This window comes from Myotis nattereri, assembly GCF_964212035.1.
Source record: "Myotis nattereri genome assembly, chromosome: X".
In the NCBI taxonomy this organism is placed as follows: Eukaryota; Metazoa; Chordata; class Mammalia; order Chiroptera; family Vespertilionidae; genus Myotis; species Myotis nattereri.
Window position 1 is genome coordinate 7652152 of NC_138078.1, and position 20486 is coordinate 7672637.

Here is a 20486-nt window from a genome sequence, read left to right on the forward strand (position 1 = left end):
ATTTTTTAGAGATTTTTAGGTTGGTGAATTGTTAAAAAATGCAAACTTTTACAATCAAGTATGAATAATAAAATATAGTATGTGTAAGGATTATGAGTCTAGTCATCCCCAGTTTTTAGGTGAAGATTAAAAGGAGAGAGGAACAGAAGTATTGGAACTGTAGAAATACACTTCAGCCCTTCCAGATTGTGGATAGAAACAGTGATGTATTTCCTCACCACAGATCACAATACTGATATGAAAATGAAATAGTGATAATGAACTTGGATTCCACAGAGATCTTCTGAGAGATATGTTCAGCTGAGAGAGGAGGGTCTACAAAGTTGTTTTTTTTTAATATATTTTATTGATTTTTTACAGAGAGGAAGGGAGAGATATAGAGAGTTAGAAACATCGATGAGAGAGAAACATCGATCAGCTGCCTCCTGCACATCTCCTACTGGGGATATGCCCGCAACCCAGGTACATGCCCTTGACCGGAATCGAACCTGGGACCTTTCAATCCGCAGGCCGACGCTCTATCCACTGAGCCAAACCGGTTTCGGCTACAAAGTTTTTTATACAGTTAGCTGACAGACATTTCTAGAAAGTGTACAATTGCTCCATGTCCAATTCTAATCATCAAGTTGAAATTCATTGCAAAAAATGAAAGAGAAACTTTGAAAGAACTTGACTATCTCACCTTAGCATCATTGAAGGTTTCAAAGCAAGTACATGTTTACTTTCTTACCCAAATCTGCTTCTCTCCAGTTCGCCTGATTTAAGTAATATTACTTAAATGACAAAGGAGCCACTTGCCTCCAGTGTCATTACTCTCATTACTCTTGACTCATCTGCTATATTGAACCTAATCACCACGTCCACCCACTTTTGAGTTCTGCCTCCCTGAATTTGTTCATTCTTTTCCATCACGACTACCACTGCCTCAATTCAGCCAGTACCTTGTATTTTCTGTGTAGATGGCTGTCACTCATTTGCCAGCACAGTTTTACCCTTTCAATTCATTCTCCATAAGGTTATCAAATGCAAATCTAATCACTACTGATTTAAGTACCTTAAAAGGTTCCCCTCTCTTTCGAAATAAAAGCCAATTTTCCTACCAGGACATACAAGACATTCCATGAACTGACATGAACCATACTCATATTCATTCTCTCTCTCTCTCTCTCTCTCTCTCTCTCTCTCTCTCTCTCTCTCTCTCTCTAGGTTCCACCCATACCAATTATAGTTATAGTACTTTTCGTTCTCCTGATATGCCAGGGTGTCTCAGACTCATGCCTTTGGGCTCGTACTTCCCTTTGTTAGTAATTCTTTCCCCCAGTATCTTTCTCAAATTCTGCAAGTTTAGCCAAGTGCCCTTGCTATGTGCATATTTCCTTCCTGTCCTTTTTTTAGACTTCTTATATTTGTCTGTTTATTTCTCCGTTTCTTCCATTAATTAAAAGAATCCTAAAGGTTATAGGAACCAAGTCTCATTGTTCTGGCATAAAATAGGCACTTTATAAATATTTGTTGAGTTTTTTGGTGTAATAAAAGGATCCTGAATCCAGCTGATGTATGGAGACTGAAAAATCTCATCCAGCATTCCAAAACATTGGGTTACACCATACATTATTGCCACTATCTGACCATTAAGAATGGCAATCTTGTGTCATCCAATCTCATAGTTTTAACTGCTCGGTAATTAATAATCTTTGAAGAGGAAAAAGATGAGCTTTGTAAGCCATGTTCCAGAGAGGCAAATGTCACTTTGGGGCAAGATGAGAATAGCTTGTTAAAGGATAGTTAAGAAGCGCTTACAGATTTGCATGGATCACAAGGTGGCAGTAGAGACTCATTCAGAACACTTCTGGCAGGACTAACTCCATTCTTAGACCCATGGTGTAGGGAAACAAAGCCCATTAGGTGTTTGCTGAACTACAGCAAGATAGTTGGCAGAGGCAGGCCTCAGTTTCTCTAGACAAGTTAAAAGTAACAGAGACTGGATGTAGGAAAACTGAATGAAACAGCAACCAGCTAAAGGTAATACCCTGAAGTCATTCATAAATATATATGGTATTTGTCTTTCTCTGACTGGCTTATTTCACTTAGCATAATAATCCCCAGGTCCATCCATGCTATCTCAAAGGGTAAGGGTTCCTTCTTTATTACAGCAGTGTAGTATCCCATTGTGTAGATGTACCACTGTTTTTTAATCCACTCATCCACTGATGGGCACTTGGGCTATTTCCAGATCTTGGCTATTGTAAATAACGTTGCTAGGAACATAGGGGTACATATATACTTTCTGATTGGTGTTTCGGTATTCTTAGGATATATTGTCAGAAGTGAGATAACTGGGTCAAATGGTGGTTCTATTTTTAGTTTTTTTGAGGAAACTCCACACTGTTTTCCACAGTGGCTTCACCAGTCTGCATTCCCACCAGCAGTGTACGAGTGTTCCTTTTTCTCCATATCCTCACCAGCATTTGTTGTTTGGTGATTTATTGATGACAGACATTCTGACAGGTATGAGGTGGTACCTCATTGTCATTTTAATTTTCATCTCTCTGATGATAAGTGACTTTGAGTATGTTTTCATATATCTATTGTCCATCTGCATGTCCTCTTTCAAGAAGCGTCTATTCAGGTCCTTTGTCCATTTTTTTTTAGATTTTGTTTTATTGCTTAAAGTATTACAAAGAGTATTTCATATGTCTCCTTTTTCCCCCTTGACCTTCCCCCAGCCTCTCCTACCCCCCAGTGTCTTGTGTCCATTGGTTATGCTTATATGCATGCATACAAGTCCTTCGGTTGTCCTTTGTCCATTTTTAATTAGATTGTTTGTCTTCCTGGTCTTGAGTTTTATAACTTCTTTATATATTTTGGAAATTAACCCCTTATCAGATGTATCATTGGCAAATATGCTCTCCCACATAGTGGGTTTCCATTTAATTATGTCGATGGTTTCTTTTGCTGTACAGAAACTTTTTAGTTTGATGTAGCCTCATTTATTTTTTCCTTTGCTTCTTCTGCCCTAGGAGATATTTTGGCACAAATGTTGCTATGAGAAATGTCTGTGATTTTACTGCCTATGTTTTTTTCTAGGGTTTTTATGGCTTCACCACTTACATTTAAGTGTTCTATCCATTTTGAGTTTATTGTGTATGGTGTAAGGTGGTGATCTAGTTTCATTTTTTTGCATGTACCTGTCCAGTTTTCCCAACACGATTTATTGAAGGGACTGTTTTTACTCCATTGTATGCTCTTGCCTCCTTTGTCAAATATTAATTGACCATGAAGGTGTGGGTTGATTTCTGGGGTCTCTGTTCTGTTCCACTGATATATATTCCTGTTTTTGTGCCAGTGCCAGGTTGTTTTGATTATAATGGCTTTGTAGTATTATATATTGATTTTAATCCTAGGGAGGTTGATGATGTGATACTAATGTATTCTGTTCCCAACCATGTTCCATTTATCATTTTTATCAATAAACTGATGGATTTTTTCCAAGTAAATTCTTAACGTTGTGGCTATCTTGAGGAATACAAAATCAGGACTACCCAATTTTTCATTTTTTTATTTTTTGGTATTTTTTAAAACAGGTTAGAGCAATGACCTGAATCTAACCAGATAAAATTCAATTGGAGCCCTAACCGGTTTGGCTCAGTGGATAGAGCGTCAGCCTGCGGACTCAAGGGTCCCAGGTTCAATTCCGGTCAAGGGCATGTACCTTGGTTGCGGGCACATCCCCAGTAGGGAGTGTGCAGGAGGCAACTAATAGATGTTTCTCTCTCATCGATGTTTCTAACTCTCTATCCCTCTCCCTTCCTCTCTGTAAAAAAAAAATCAATAAAATATATTTTTTAAAAAATTCAATTGGACTTAGGTTCACTAATTCAACAGTGCTCATTCAGTGACGAGGTCATTGTACAAAAGGCAGTTGACTGCCACAAGTGTGCAAAAGGTGTTTAGTGAACAATTAGCTCAGTATATTCCATCAAGTAGATAAGACTATTGGAAAAGTGACAAGGAACTTGACCCATATTAATTGAATTATAGGACATGAAAATTAGAAGTGATCATGATCCAAGTTATCCCATGCCTCTCACTTCCATCATTGCTACAACTTCTCAAAAGCTACCCTGCCTCCTTTCCGGTCCCAGGACAACCCATCCTCTTCTACTCTGTCACTGGGTTAATTTTGCTAAAATTCTAAATGTTGCTGTCAGTTTCCTGCTTGAACCAGTTGAGTGATTTCCCTTTGCCCCTAGTATCACATCTAAGCTCTGGGACAAGGTTCATAGTGTGCCCTATGAAGCTCTCAGCTTTCTTTCTCACTTCTACCCAGCCTTCTCCTATTATATCACCACCATGCAACTTCCTCCAGCACTCCAACATGCTATGCTCTCTCACCTCCAGTCCTGAGCATTCATTTTCCCCATGCTCAGAGCACTTCTCTCTTTCCCGACTACTCTGCCTACCCTCAGCACCCATGTGCACCAGCTGCGTCCCTCCCCAGGAATTACCTTCAGCAGAAAGAGGCCATGTTACCTAAGGTTACATCCCCTCCCCGAGGTAGCCCACATACAATGAATGACAAGTTCATAGGACCCAGCCTTGTTCCATTTATCATTTTTACCAATAAACGGATGGAATTTTGGGGGCATCCTCCCAAGGGCCATCCCAACTTCAGCTCCCCATAGGATTGGTTGACACCTCTTAGCAACTGCAACACAGTTCAACTTCTCCATCCGCCCACTTTAATGCATGGTACTTGCATGCAAATCTCCTGAGTACAAATCTCTCTCAGAAGCTGTGGACCAGGAAAACCTTGACTAGAATAGCCTATAAGTTCTATGTATATTGCCTCCCACAATAACTTTCTAACACTGTTATAAATGAGTCACATGGAGAAAGAATTATACTTGTTTTGCATGACTCTATAGCAGTAGTTCTCAACCTTCCTAATGCTGCGACCCTTTAATACAGTTCCTCATGTTGTGGTGACCCCAACCATAAAATTATTTTCGTTGCTACTTCATAACTGTAATTTTGCTATTGTTATGAATCGTAATGTAAGTATCTGATATGTAGGATGTATTTTCATTGTTACAAATTGAACATAATTAAAGCATAGTGATTAATCACAAAACAATCTGTAATTATATTTGTGTTTTCCTGTGGTCTTAGGCGACCCCTGTGAAAGGGCCGTTCGACCCCCAAAGGGGTCGCGACCCACAGGTTGAGAACCGCTGCTCTATAGGGTAATCCTGAAATAATGAGTTGATACTCTAGAGCTGGTCTATCCAATATGGTAGCTACAGACCATATTGAGCATAAAATGGCAACTCCAAATACAGATGTGCTGTGTGTATAAAGTACACAGTATATTTCAAAGACTTAGCAAAAAAATGAGGACAAATCATTAATAAATTTTGTGTTGATTGCATGTTAAAATCACATAATTTTTGATATGTTGGATTAAATAAGATATATGAAAATTCATTTCACCTGTTTATTTTGACCTTTTTGATGTGAGTACTATAAAATGCAATTTACATATGTGACTCTCACTGTAATTCCATTGACAGTAGTGCTCTGGAGTGAGAGATTTAGGTTCAGTATAGTTTACTAGCAATAAGAGTATGGTCAGAGTAAATATGCTGCCTCGGTAGGTGATGAGTTTCCCCATGACTGATGTATGTCTAGCAGAGGATGGATGAGCATTTGGTGGGAAGGACGTAGATAACATTCAAGATCTTCATGGGCATTTAAACTACATGACCGTTAAATTTCCCTTAAAACCTGGATTAAACTTTCATGCTGACAGACAGAAATATAGGAAGTAAGTTATTACTTATGGTTTCTAAGGACTGATTCCTTAGAGTTGAATCCTTACTTGTTGCTTGCAAATCGTGGTTTAAAAAAAGCAAAGTTCAAAATTGCACGATTCCTTACAATTTTTTTTCCAGTGGAATCATATCAAGTTCTCTGGTAAATGACCAAAAATGCATTCATTTTTAGTCAAATGCTCATCACCAAAAATCATAGCATTATGAGTTATGAGCAGTGATGGTTGCTTATCTCACTTGGTTTCCAATTCCCCTTAGTCTAATAGCTGTGCTTTGCTTTTAATTTGATTTCGTTTCAGAAAAAGTTTCCTCTTATCCCCCCTTTTTTTCAAATTACTGTCATGTTTTCACATGACACAATTAAAAAAACCAAGAAATCCAAAATTACTTTATCTTCTGGTGAGACTTTTATATAAATAAATTAGTAAAATGTGGTTAACTGTTTAGTTCTGAAGTGGCTTTCATTAGAGGTTACCATCCCCTTTCAAATTAAATGTATTGGGATGCTCTAATTGCTTTGGACTTTAATATTAAAAAGCAGATAATGCATTAGTGGGTTTTCTATATAATTAAAGCACAGAGAGCTGTGGATTCTGACTGCTTCTATCACTTTTAGCTTGTGTGACCTTGAGAAAACCACTAGACATTGTAGTATGTACACTTTGTGATTGTAAAAAAGAGGATAATAATAGTATATTATAGGATTATTGTGAGGATATAATGAGTTAATACGTATAAAAGGCTTACAACATTGCCTGGTCATATTAAGCACTCAATAAATGTTAGTTGCTGTTGTTATTTTTATTATTACTATTATTATTTCATTCTGTTCTCATTACCTTCCATTCCAGCAAGTGGATTCTCCTCCTGTAAAACACATTTACATTTGCTGCTATCCCATAGCATGTCAATAGGACAGAGTTTCTTGGGATGGGAACAACTACGAAAAAAAAATAAACCGGATTTAAAAGCTTTCAAGGGCAATCATACCTTTGAAACATTTTTAAAAAACATTGCATACACTTCTGAGAGAGAATAGTTAAGATTTTAAATAGCTTAATTCATATTTATGAACTGCATATTATTAGTAATTCTGTAATTACAAATATTCTACTTAGAAACCTTTGGAAATGAAACTGTAATTTTGGGAAGTTATAATCTTTAAGAAGATTTGTGTTAAAATGATGCAAATTACCTGTCAACAGAGCCTATTTACCAAAAGTAAATATTGTTCTAACATAGCTCCTAAGCACTATCTTCTTTAAAATAAAGAACATTGGTCAGAACTGCAGGAACATCTTGAGGATAAATGTTCCTTATAGATGAGCTTTTTTTTTCTGCTTAAGGGAGGTAGCGATGTCTTCTTAGCTCACTGTTAAGTAACATATAACCACCAGCTCACTCCTTCACTTGCCACTCACACATGTGTTTACTGATTTACCTTTGCAAGATCTAAGTATCCAACTAGTTTATATTTTTATTCAGTGTTTATAATTTGACCTTCATTTGTTTCTCATTTTTTTTTCCAAATCAATGATTCTTCTCTTTGATTCCTGAACACTTTAGCATGTTATAATTTGTGTCATAAATACTCTTAGAAAAATTTCAAAGTCAATTGAATTTTAAGTAATTTTCATTTAAAATAAGAATTTTTCATTTGGTAATCTCACGAGGAAGGGTTAGAAAATCTCCAAACTCAGATGCAGATAATTTTGGCACTCGCCAATGACTTCAGGAACCTTTTTCACACTCCTGATTTTGGGACTGAAATGTATAAACAGCCTAGAATGAGTTTTATTTAATGTTTGTGGGTTTTTTGGAATGAGGGAACATGTGCCAAAGTTGAGGCTGGAAGGAAGTTTTGCAACTGCATTAGACTATGCATATTAAGAGCAAAGGTGTCCATAAGCAGACATGCTAAGTTCATAAGCACTGAGTTGTTCGGTCCTACTGCAATATACATCTAACACCTGATAAAAAAACACACAAACAAACAAAAAAAAACGTATTTGCCAAACAGTTATTACCAGTAGATCTGAGTTAGAAGCTAAAAAATGAAGAACTTGGAAAGAAAGTGATGACTCTATAATTAATGAAGTATTCTACACACACAGCTTAGGCAAAGGCAAGAAAAAGTACTAATCAAATACATAAATGCTTACCCATTTTCTTCTGTGACCTCAATGGATCTTCTGATAATGGGGTATGGATGGCTGGGAGCTGTTGACAAGCACTTACAACCTGTATGGTTGGCAACTTTAACAGGCACTAATTCGGGTACTGATGTCAAAGGCACTGATATTTCAAAGAGCTGGAGTAGAGAAAATAACCATAATACACATATATTTAAAAGAATAATTTTCTACAGTTTGCATTTTTGCCTTTGTCCTTTATGGTAGTGACTTTAGCAAAGTTTTTTCATCAAGAACAGAACTAGTAAGGATAAAGGCTAACATAATGGGAAGACTGCTGGGCTGGGAGTCAGCTGACTGGGGCCTTATCCAATTTTACCATGTATTTAAGCTTGATTAAATCTCCTAATTTTTCTATGCCACTGGTGCCCTTGTAAAATGGTACTGTTACTCCATGCCCCTGCTTTAAATGTGAGTGTAAATAGTAAAGATTAAATGAAATTATACCTATGAAGTTTCTTTTTTCTTTTTCTTTTTCCTATGAAATTTCTTTGAGACCATGGTGAAGAGATTATTGTTCAAAAACAATTTACTTATCACTTCTCATACTGTCTCCATTGAAGGAATATAGTTTCCTGTTCTTTGACTTTGGACTTGGTCATGTGACTTGTTTTAGTCAACAGGATGGTAGCAGACATGACACAACTACAAACCTGAACCGTGCATACTTTGTAGGGCTTGTAGCCATGAGAAGAGAATGATCTGACAGGCTTGCTGGTCCAAGGGATGAAAGACCTAGGGAACAGACCTAGATTCAACCTGTAGCTTGGAGTCAAGCCCTATGGAGCCTACTCTAAACTAACTAGATCTCAGGTACATGAGTAAGAATAAGTCTTTCTTGTTTAAAGCCCCTGAGTTTTAGGATGTTTATTGTGCAGCATCACACAACAATAACCGACTGATACATGATCATCATGCTCAACCACTGAATTATCGGTAACATGAATGTCATTCGTTCTATGTTTCTATATGCCAGCCCTGTCGTAAGCACTTTTATATTCATTTATTCCTTATTACAATGTTATAGGGTGGGTTTTTGTTACCCTCCCCAACCCTCTACAGGTGAAGAAATAGATGTACAGAGAAGTTATACAACTTGCCTAAGGCCATATAACTATTGATTAGAAGAGTGGACATTTGAACCCAGTCTATTCTAGAGGCAGAGGTGATACTGTTAAGAATATTCTTTATTATTTTGGAATGAAATTGCTGTGACCAGAAGAAGCAAGGTGGTATCTTGGGAAGTAGAATTTAGAGAAATGTCAATTACTTTGTTTCTAGAGTGGTTCTATGATATCCTAATGAATTTGAACTTGATTTTAACACTCTATCCATTCAATCACCAGTTGATGTAGTCTTTTCTACATAGAGAATTCATTTGTTCACTTTGTTTCTGAAAGATATTTCATGAAATAGTCCATAACTTTGGGATGAGAGGTAGTTAAAAAAAACACAATTAAAATGTTCAGATATGCATAATTGGAAATAAAAACTGCTGTACACTTACAGTTAAGTACAGTCTGTAAAACCAATCATTTGTCGAGTACAGCAGTCAAAATAAAGTACTCAGCTATCTATTAAGTGAAAACAATCCATTAACGTTGTGTTTATTCTGACCTTTCAATATGTAATGGAATTCCATGAGTCTAAGTAAGAGAGTGTTTTTAGAGTGTTTACTTTGCATAAATTTCATCTTCTTGCGAAATTTTTCAGCTATGCTCTAGGGAATAACGTGGTCATGAACTAAAGCCTTTTACATTAATGCAAGCTTTGTTTTTTCTGACAGTTGGTGCTTAGCCATGCTTATTATTTTTTGACCTGATTGTCAAATAGTAGAGGTCGGAATTTACAAGTTATGAGATTCTCTAAAAGGATTTGGAAAATTAAACTCTACAGTTTAAGGGGGATTTTAGGGGGTAGGAGGAACAAAATTAAGGATAAGAACTTATTGCCAAACAAATCAACATTCCATTCTTTATATCTAATTAAGATAATTACCTAACATGGATATATTTGGCACATATGTAATTTTATTGTGCTACTATATACATATGCATACAGAATAAAGACTATATAGGCAAATGTGATAATTAAATGAATATATGAATATGCACAAGGAATTTGCAAAATAGTGCCAAAAGGAATGTAGTTTGACTTACAGCTTTTTAATATGTTTTCCTAAATTTGTTATTACTTCTTTCCTATGCAACAATTATATTTTGCAACAATATGGTAGCAATAAAAAGAAAAACTTATCTGCTGAGCAAAAAGGATTTTATGAGATGGAAAGGGAAGAATTTCTTCTTTCATGGAGACTGCAGAATTGTTTTCAAATGTCTTTTGTGCTAGATATTTTCCATTTGCCTCTCCAGAGATGGTATCCTCTCTCTCTTTCCTTCCCCACTGGGCTCTGTGTCCCAGGACACTGACATCTATGGATGACATCTATAGGTCTTTTTGCCGACCCATACCTCCTACCCCCCACTCTTTGCCAGGCTAAGGGTTGACCGTGACCTCCATTCCTCCAGCCAGTCCTGCAGCCCTCTTCCTCGTTTTCTCTCTGGTCCCATAACTACTCTTCAATGAATGTGTGTGTGTGTGTGGGGGGGGGGGGGTAATGGGGGATAAGGACACATATGTAATACCTTAATCAATAAAGAAATTAAAAAAAATAAATAAATTAAAAAAATATAAAAAGGTCCCCTTTTGCTAGCTCTGGGTACTGCACCAGCCCTTCCTCTTTTCCCCTAACCCAGTGGTTCTCAACCTTGGCTGCACATTAGAATCACCTGGGAATCTTTGTAAAATCCTGATTTCTGGGCCTCATCCTCCAGAAATTCTGTTTCTTTGTTATGGGGTGGGGCCACAACATTAGTAACAAAGAAACAGAATTTCCGGGGGATGAGGCCCAGAAATGAGGATTTTAAAAAGATTCCCAGGTGATTCTAATGGGCAGCCAAGGTTGAGAACCACTGCCCTTAAACTCTTCTCAGTCACTCCATTTGAACAACACAGAACCTAACTAGTCATCAAGGCAGTGCAGCTGTCTTCATTCCTTTCAATGTCTATTCTAGTAACTTCCATATGATTATAGCATTAGAGAGGCAATGACTGATAAAAATTCAGACTCTGGAGTCTCACAGACCTAGATTTGAAGCCCAGCTCTGCCATAAGTTACTTCTCTGAGCCTAAGTTTTCTCATCTATAAAGAAGGATAAAAAGATACCCCTTTAGCTTGTTTCATGGATTAAATGAGACAACACACACAAAGCATTTAGCACAGTGTTTGGCAAAAAGCTCAGTTGCAGCTGTCAACACTATCATCATTGGGACTTGGCAGAGGACATGCTAGCTGGTGTCCTCATACCTGTTTGGAAACATACGAGGTGCTGGTGTTCATGCAGATGACGCTCTCTTCATTGCAGCAGCCGCCACACCGGAAAACGTTCACACAGGGAGGTTTGAAGAACCTGTTGGTGCTCCTCCCCAGCTCACTGGCGACCTCCACACACGTCTCTCTAGGGCTGCACTGGGTTCTTTGCCATTCCTCATCTATAACTGCAGAGAGGAAGCTCATTGGGGCCAGCAGAAGAAATGGTCCTGACATGCCAATGTGAGCCAGGGTTATGCCGGGCACAGTCGTAGCGCTTATTTTACTAGTTACTTTTTGTTGGTCCTTTAACCAGAGATTGTTTACAGAAAAATTAGAGTCAAAATCTGTTCCTTCACACTTACACAATACCTTTCTAGAATATAATTTTATTTTTCTTCGGTGAAGAACACCATATCCTGTGTATAACCACATTGGTACATCTGGAGAAGCTGGTCAATTAAGAAGTAAATGGAAGTGTGTAAAGAAATAACGTGTTATTTATTAATCGATTTATATGACACAGCTGAATGGCATTTCTTCTACTTGAAGCCAGGAATGCACAGGTTTTAGCACCATTGAGGAATACATTTTTTGTTGGTTGCTTAACTAAGTCCTGCCAACAACCACTAAGTGAACTTGAAAACATACCCTGCCCCAGTTGAACCTCGAGATGCTACCTGTGGCCCACACTGACACCTTGACTGTATCCTTTGGAGAGGCCCAGGAGGGACACTCATCTAGGCCATGTGTGCATTTATGACTCACAGAAACTGAAATTTTAAAAAAAATGTGGTTTTAATCAGCTAAGTTTTTGGTTAAGTGTTATGCAGCAATAGATAAATTCTTCTCCATTTTTACCCCATCTTCAAAAATTTGTATTGGTCTCTCCCCAGAATATTCTAAATTCCCATATATGTCAACATGTTTCCACTAGAAGAGACAGAGGAACATCTGCTTAAAGAACACAAACATAATATTATTGTTGGAGATCTGACTGTAGTCTATAAATTATTCCCTTAAAACATGTTTCCATATTTTCCCCCTCTTAATCGCAATTTTGCTCATATGTTGCTTCTTCAATCACTGAAAGTCACAAAATACAAGATGTTTGGCCAGCTGAGAAACATTACATACACTAGACAGTTTGCCTAAACTCTTTTTTAAATAATAAAATCTTTTGTCCTAAGAAACCTTTTTAAATTTATGATTTTGAATATTTATATAAAGAGCCTGAAGTCTATAAATATGAGAGATAAATTATGCAATTAGGTGTTAATATGGGTATCTCACTACCATTAATCATGAATCCTAGAAAAAAACAAGTGATTAAATTATGAAGATATTACTGTTTAAAATTCTACTTAAATACTGTTTTCCATTTGCTTTTTTATAAAACTAAGTTTTGAGAGTTGGAGCAGTAAGATTTTAATCAAAATTGTGTGGAACTATGACCAATGTCACTGAGTAAAGGCTGCATAACTCTACTATTCTTCATACCACCAGTATGTCTGTTCTGCCTCCAAGATTACCCTGAAATCCATGAGGGAGTGTTGATAACAAATTATAAGTGATGTACTACACCCATTTGATTATTTTGATTATTTACTGCTTCTAACTTAGTCAAAATTTCAGATGGCCCCCCCATATAATGAAATATTTTAGAGTTGTTAAAAATATTTTTACACTTTTTATGGTTTCCTCCTTAGGAATTGTCAATGTCACCGACTTTTTAAAATCACCTAATTTTGGTTTTATGGTAATGCTTGTCTAACTCTTGGTTTTATGGTAATGCTTGTCTAACTCCGTCTTCACAGAGTATCTCCAGCCCCTCTCAGGTCTTTACACAGGTAAGCTGGTTAAGGCCTTGGATCTCAGGTGAGGTCTGACCTCTTTGCTTTCATAAAGTCCAGGCTAATTTACCACAAAGAAGTGACTGCAGCCGTGGGCAAACTACGGCCCATGGGCCGGATCCGGCCCGTTTGAAATGAATAAAACTATTGAAAAATAAGACCGTACCCTTTTATGGAATGATGCTTACTTTGAATTTATATTAGTTCACACAAACACTCCATCCATGCTTTTGTTCCGGCCCTCCGGTCCAGTTTAAGAACCCATTGTGGCCCTCGAGTCAAAAAGTTTGCCCACCCCTGCACTAGAGCTTCAAACTTCTGGCTAAAGTGGGTTCTAGGCCATGGTTCCAATGATCTCCACTCATTTAGATACACAGTCATACAAAAACACAAAGAATCCTCTTCACACTGAGGCCCACGATGCAGCTGAGGGATTTATCCCTGCCTACACAAAGCCTCCCCACATCCAACAACAGCGGCCTGTGCGACCTCATCATCTTTTTACCAGTGGGGAAAAGTAAAGATAACTCCAGAAAGAAAGAAAAGAATGATTTTTGGCTTAGTGGTCAAATTGAATTATTTGATAAATATAACCATTAGCAAGCAATCATATCTTAATCAATTCTAAAATGCTAGGTCCTGGGGTGGGGCAGGAACTGGGTAGAGGTGGGCAATGGGGGAAAAAGAGGTGGACATCTGGAATATCTCAACAATAAAGATGAAAATAAAAATTAAAAAATGCTAGGTCAATACTGCCACAGTGGCTTCTTGAATTATGTTGACATGTCCTAAAAAAGTTAAATGCCTAATTGAAAGCCACAAAATTTTATTTGCATGCATTTTATTCATTATGGCACAGTACATATAAGACAATGGTTTTCTTATAAAGGACCACCATACCTTACTATTTTCTTTATTTCCAATTATGTTATTTTATAGTTTGGAGTTTAGATTATTTCATCTAGAGAGAATCAATTATTCTGCTACTAATACCAGCATACGTTATTACAACTTAGCTTCCAACTTTTACTTTTCATTTTTTACTTTAAAAAACCATAGAATGTCAAAGAAATAAAAAATCTATATCTAAACTATTAGTTTTTATCCATGTATGTATAGCAGTAGAATGTTTTTTATTAATGAATGCCAAGGTTGTTTTATTTTTTAAGTAAACACAATGATTTTTTTTTAAATTAAAAACCATCTTTCTGGGGTGTTTTGCCCTCACATCTTTGAGTTAAATATACTCCTGTATTTTGAAGTGTTCTTTTGTGTTGATTTTTTAAATCTCAGAATCATACTCAATATATTTCTCTGCAGAGTTAATATAGGAAAACAAGAGTAGATATAGGAAAGTAGGATTCTCTGTTAACACCAAAGCTATGAAATCAGAGCCCCTGTTCCTCTCCCTAACACATGCTGCCTTGCTCAAACTTGTGGCAGAGTTGGTGCATTTGTTACTACCTGAGAAAGAGCAAGAATTGGCCTACACACACACACACACACACACACACACACATATACACACACACATATACACACACACCTACCTTTTAATGTTTCAATGTCATAGAAAGTTGCCGCAAACCTGGTGGACCGATGGGATGCTGAGCGAGAGTCCGGGGTGGTAAAACTTTTCAGCTTCAGTCGGCATCTCCACAGCTTCCAGTCCTCGAAGTGTGTGATTTGCAGCAGTTCCTCCAAGCCAGAAGCTGCCCTAATCTGCTGTTCAGATTGTTCTAACAGGGACCGCTTGGGAAAACAAACAAAATAGTGGTATGAAACCAAGTTACTAAAGTTTTAGTTTGTCTGATAACCTTCACTGCTAACACTTAAAAATGTAAATAGAGCTGAAAAGGAATTAGAGGGATGATTCAAATGTACAACAGTACCTAGGGAAAACAAAGTATTTTTTTTATTCACATTCTGCTCACTTATGATTGAATCAAAGGGATTACGTATTTCCCCCTGGGTACTCCGAACATTTTAAAACAACGGTGAGCTTCAAAATATGCCTACATCTTAACCCCCAGAACCTGTAAACGTGACTTTATTTGAGACAAGGAATTTTGCAGATGTCATGAAGTTAAAGGTCTTGAGATGAGATCCTTCTGGATTATCCACGTGGACCCTAAGTACAAAGACAAGTATCCTAATAAGAGACGGAAGAGGGGAAGCCACAAACACAAAGGGGAAGATTTTTTGGAGACAGTGGCAAATATTAAAATAATGCAGCCACAAGCTAGGGATGGCCTGTAGCCAGCAGAAGCTGGAAGAGGCAAGGAAAGATTCTCTCTAAGAGCCTTTGGAGGCAGCAGAGCCCCTGCCTACACCTTGGTTTCAGAATTCTGAATTCCAGAACTGAAAGAAAATACATTTCTGTTGTTTTAAACCACCAAGTTTGTTGTCATTTGGTACAGCAGCCACGTGTTATTAATATATATATTTTAAATTGCACTATTTTGTGACAGGAGCTAATGTTTGGGAAACTGACCCATAAAGTCCTGGGAAACTGCCTAAAGTCACATAGGAAAAAAGATTTTTAAGATTCTAACAACTGAAATTTCTGACTTCTAATCCTCTGAGTCTTTTTTCTTTTTAAATCTGTTTGCTATTTCAAAGACATGGGTGTGTTTTTTCTCATAAAATACACTTCTTCAGTTTATGCTGAAAATTGCCTTTCCACACAGTTGCACGAACTGTATTAACTGATATGATGCCTGGATTTGTAAGTAAAAATGTGGTTGAGCGTCAGCCCATGAACCAGGAGGTCACAATTCTATTCCGGGTCAGGGCACATGCCTGGGTTGTGGGCTTGATCCCCAGTAGGGGCCATGCAAGAGGCAGCTGATCAATGATGTTCTCTCTCATTGATGTTTCTATGTCTCTATCCCTCTCCCTTCCTCTCTCGAAAATCAATAAAAAATATTTTTAAATTAAAAACATGACTTGGCCAACAAAAGATTTTCAGTAGGCAGCCTATTTGTTCAAAACTAGGGTCATGGTTATATAAATAATGATACATGTATACAATTAAATACTATGTGAGCATCAAAACCAGAGATGTAGGCATGTATTGGGAAGAATGAATCTGCATTCAACAGTATTTGGGGAGTAGATTTTTTTTAGATATGATGATGGATACTGAGTTGTCTGAAAGTGGGTGCTCAGAAGAGCAAGTATGGTCATGTATGATTCAGTTATATCTTTTTAAAAGTTATTTGTGTGTATAATGTGCATCAAATATATAAACGATTAACCATTGATAATTAATCATATAAAATTTAAAACATATATAATATCTGGAGGAATATACATGAAAACATATACAATAGTTAATTCTCTAGATTAGAAATTATCAGAATATACCCCCCTGGCCTAATTCAGCTTGTTGCCCTCCTGTTTTTACAAATAAAATTTTATTGAAATACAGCCATGTCCATTTATTTACATAGTGCCTATAGCTGCCTTCATTCCACAACAGCAAAGTTGAGAAGTTGAGACAGAGACCTTCATAACAGTTTAAATCTGAGGCCACCCACTTTTTAAAAATTTCAGTTCTGTTCTCAATCATTATATTTTTCATTATTCCATTGTATTACATTGTCTTTATTCTCTTTTTTGAAATACTTATTAGAAATACATTGGAGCCTTTCAATGATCTTACATATCTCTTAAATATCTTTTTCAAATTTATCCATTTTTTCTCCATCTCATTTTTGTGTGTTATGGATAAATTAAATTCATCTCTTCAATCACCAATTTTTCAATTGTGTGATCTACAATTTATTTTGTTAAGCTTTTAATTTCAACCATCATATTTCTAATTTCTAATATTTCTATTTCATTCTCTTTCCAATCTGCTTTTTGTTTCATTTCTGTATGTTTTTCCTAACTTGTAATTTTATATTTCTTTCTTTATCGCTTTAAGAGTCTTAATTATACTTATTTTAAACTTTTCTTCAAATTGTTTTATATTTTTACTTCACGTATGAAGAAACCTCCTGTTCTAGATGAAAAAGGTGACCAGCTAAGCAAAGCTCCTCACTGACCTCTTGAGAAGTGTGGCTCTGAGACTATGCTCTCAAGCCTTTACAAACTGTTGATGTTACGGTGTCAAACTATGTTGGCAACATGTTTTCAGGAAGTTTGCTCATAAGGGCGTGAGGTGAATAGAATTTGTATATTTTGAAAACCCAGAAGCTTCAGTGTGAGCAATGGAGGGAACACATTTCAAACAACTTTCCCTAAATTTGCTTAGGGATTTACAAGTATGGCCTGGGGGCACAGTTCTTTGTAGCGGATTTAGGGAGGCAGATCAGGTTGCAGTACAAATAGTTCCTGTTCCCTCCAACTCTTAGCAACTTCAATTTCACTGGAAGAGCATTTTGCATTCCACCCTTAACTTGGTGTTTAAGGCTTAGCCAAAACTGCAAAATTTCCCCTGGTTTGGGGTTCAAGTTGCACCACCAGGTTCCCGGCTGTTCTCCAGAGATATCCCCCACCGCTGCCCCTCTATTCCCATTTCTCACTCTTCCACCTGTCAAAAAATCTGTTCAGTCCATGTTAAACTTGTGAGTTCAAGTTGAAGTTTTGTGACTTTGCCTCCTTCAAGTCCCAAGTGGAAATAACATCTCCCAAAAGGAAGTTTTGCCGGATACAATAAACCCCTCTGTCCTCTGGACAGACAGCTGATTGAAGAGGTGAGAACATGGATTCAGAGTGTTCAAAACTGGCTTTGAATGCTATAGCGCTCTGGAAAATGTGTTGGCAGTTTCTTGTAAAGTTCAACATACACTCACCATGTGAATCATAAGTCCCACTCCTAGGAATTTACCCTTGATAAATGAAGACTTATGTTCACAGAAAAACCTTTACATGAATGTTTATAGTTTGGCTTTCTTTGCAATAACCAAAATAAAACTGGAAATAACCCATATGTCATCCAATGGGTGAATGGTTAAGCAAACTGTGCTACATCCATCCCACATAATACCACGCAGCAATAAAAAAAAAAAAAAGGACTGTGGTACACATAGCAACTTGGATAGCTCTCAAAGGCACTGGGAGTGAAAGATGCCGATCTCAAAAGGTTACATACTATACTATTCCATTTATGACAATCTCAAAAAAAAATAACCAAAATGATAGTAATGGAGATGAAATCAGAGGTTGCCAGAGATTGGGGGAGGGTGTGACTATAAAAGGGTAGCATAAATGAAAATTTTCCTGTATCTTGATTGTTGTGGTGATTACACAAATCTATACATGTGTTAAATTTCATAAAACTGCACATCAAAATGGAATAATGTTGATTTTACTATATAGTAACTTAAAAAAATAAACTAAGCTGGCTTTGAATTCAGGCACTGCTCCTTTTTAGCTATTTGACCGAGGGGTCAATTTTTGAACTTCCTTAAGCCTTGGTTTCCCCATTTAGAGATGGTAATGCTAATAATACTTCATAGAACTGATGTAGAGATTATACTAGGTCATATGTGGGAAATGATCAGGCATAGAGTAGGCACTCAATGACGTTCATTTCATTTCTTCCCTTTCTTGGGAGCAGGGCATATGGTCCTTTGCTGGGGTTTATAGGTCTCTGATGGCCCTTGATTTTCCTTAGTAACCACAGAGGTGGGTTTGAAAAGAACAAGATGGGGCAACTCCAATTAGAGTAAATAAAAATTAAAAAAGAGGAAAACTTTTCAGGGTAAATCAAAGGCACACTTTTCCTTTTCCTTTAAAAAAAAACTTCCTGGGGATATCTCTCTATATATAAAAGGCTAATATGCAAAGTGTCCCCACAGGAGTTTGACCAGGAGAGTTCTATCGCTTGCTATGACGTGCGCTGACCACCAGAGGGCAGCGCAGAACAAAGGAAGACCCTGGCCAGCAGTTGGCAGCCAGGGAAGGGAGGCCCTGGCTGGAAGCCAGAAGGCACCGATCAGCTCTGATCGCCAGTCAGCCCTAGGGACCCTACCTGTGCACAAATTTTGTGCACTAGGCCTCTAGTTTTCAGGTAAAAGGCCAATTTCAAAGTATTTCTTAGGCTTTACATATATCTTTATAGATGGATGAAGAAAAAAATGACCCACTTCTTAAACCTTTGTGTTTTATTAGGGTCTGGCCTTATTCACAATAGATAGTACCTAACAGTAGGAGGCATACCAACTGTGGGAACTTAATAATAATCACTGCTCTGGCTACACCTGTTTCAGATGCTCAGCTGGAACCAGCAGAAGGCCTGGTCCTCCTTCTCTGAAATCCAGAAACCTGGTCATTTGGTAGGGGGTGGGGAGTGGGGAGGCTCATGCTACCAGCAGTTCTTTTACTTATGCAGTTCTATATTTAAATGCATATATATGAGAAATCCAGGAAACTTAGACTAAGGAAAGGAACTACATATGCAGGGAAAGTGTGTGTGTGCGTATGCTCACGTGCATACATACACATGCATGCATACACTTCTGTGAAAGTGAATGCATAGCTGTCTGGGTATTTTAAGGGGATTCTAAAGGTTTAAGATGTCTGAGACCTTCAAAGCCTCCAATTTGATGACTATTATTGGTGGTTTTCTCCCTGGTCACATTGTTTAGCATCTGGGGAGATGTCTATGCCCCCCTATACATTTTAAATCTGGGCTCTACTCAAATGTCTCTGCTCCCATTTGATGCATTTGTGCTTAGGAAATGTGGGGGCACATGAGTGTGGGATGGTTCTGAGTGGCAAAGCTCTAAAAGAATGCTCTGAATAACCCCATGAGTATATATATATATATTCATGAGTTAGAATCTCTTTATCATTGATCTCAAAGATCAAGGGCCCAACGTCTAAGGAAACAACCCAGAGCCTTTATGGTAATTAGGTTATTACAAACAATTTCACTGCCTCTCCTGCTCCCCCCACCAAGGAAGGAGTCTATTTCTCAGCCCAATGACATTGGGGCATGTGACCTGCTTTGACCAATAGGATACATGATACAAGCAGAGGACTCAAAAGTACTTATGATTGCACAGTTCTCCTAGATTTCCACCATTACCACAAGCATCGGCTTCTTCTAGACCACTGATCCAAGGAGGAAGAAAGACATGTGGGGCAGACCCACACTCAACCCATGGCTTGAGTCTTGACTCCCAACCGACCCACCGAAATATGAGAATGGATTTTTGATGTTTGAAGCCACTGAAATTTGGACTGGTTTGTCACACAGCATTATTGTGGCCATAGTTAACTG

The 20486-nt window shown here is 37.5% G+C and overlaps 1 protein-coding gene across 4 annotated transcripts in view; it reads right to left on the bottom strand.

The window, feature by feature from the left end:
- VEGFD (vascular endothelial growth factor D) overlaps nucleotides 1-20486 on the bottom strand; it is a gene marked incomplete at its 5' end in the record, with an annotated part of 29775 nt that overhangs the window by 1746 nt on the left and 7543 nt on the right. For all 4 annotated transcript variants that reach the window (XM_081114969.1, XM_081114967.1, XM_081114970.1 and 1 more), the window contains 4 exons: nucleotides 6674-6774; nucleotides 7997-8145; nucleotides 11394-11584; nucleotides 14800-15001. In XM_081114969.1, the coding sequence (XP_080971095.1) occupies nucleotides 6674-6774; nucleotides 7997-8145; nucleotides 11394-11584; nucleotides 14800-15001 (643 nt within the window). The remainder of the gene's footprint in view (nucleotides 1-6673; nucleotides 6775-7996; nucleotides 8146-11393; nucleotides 11585-14799; nucleotides 15002-20486) is intronic.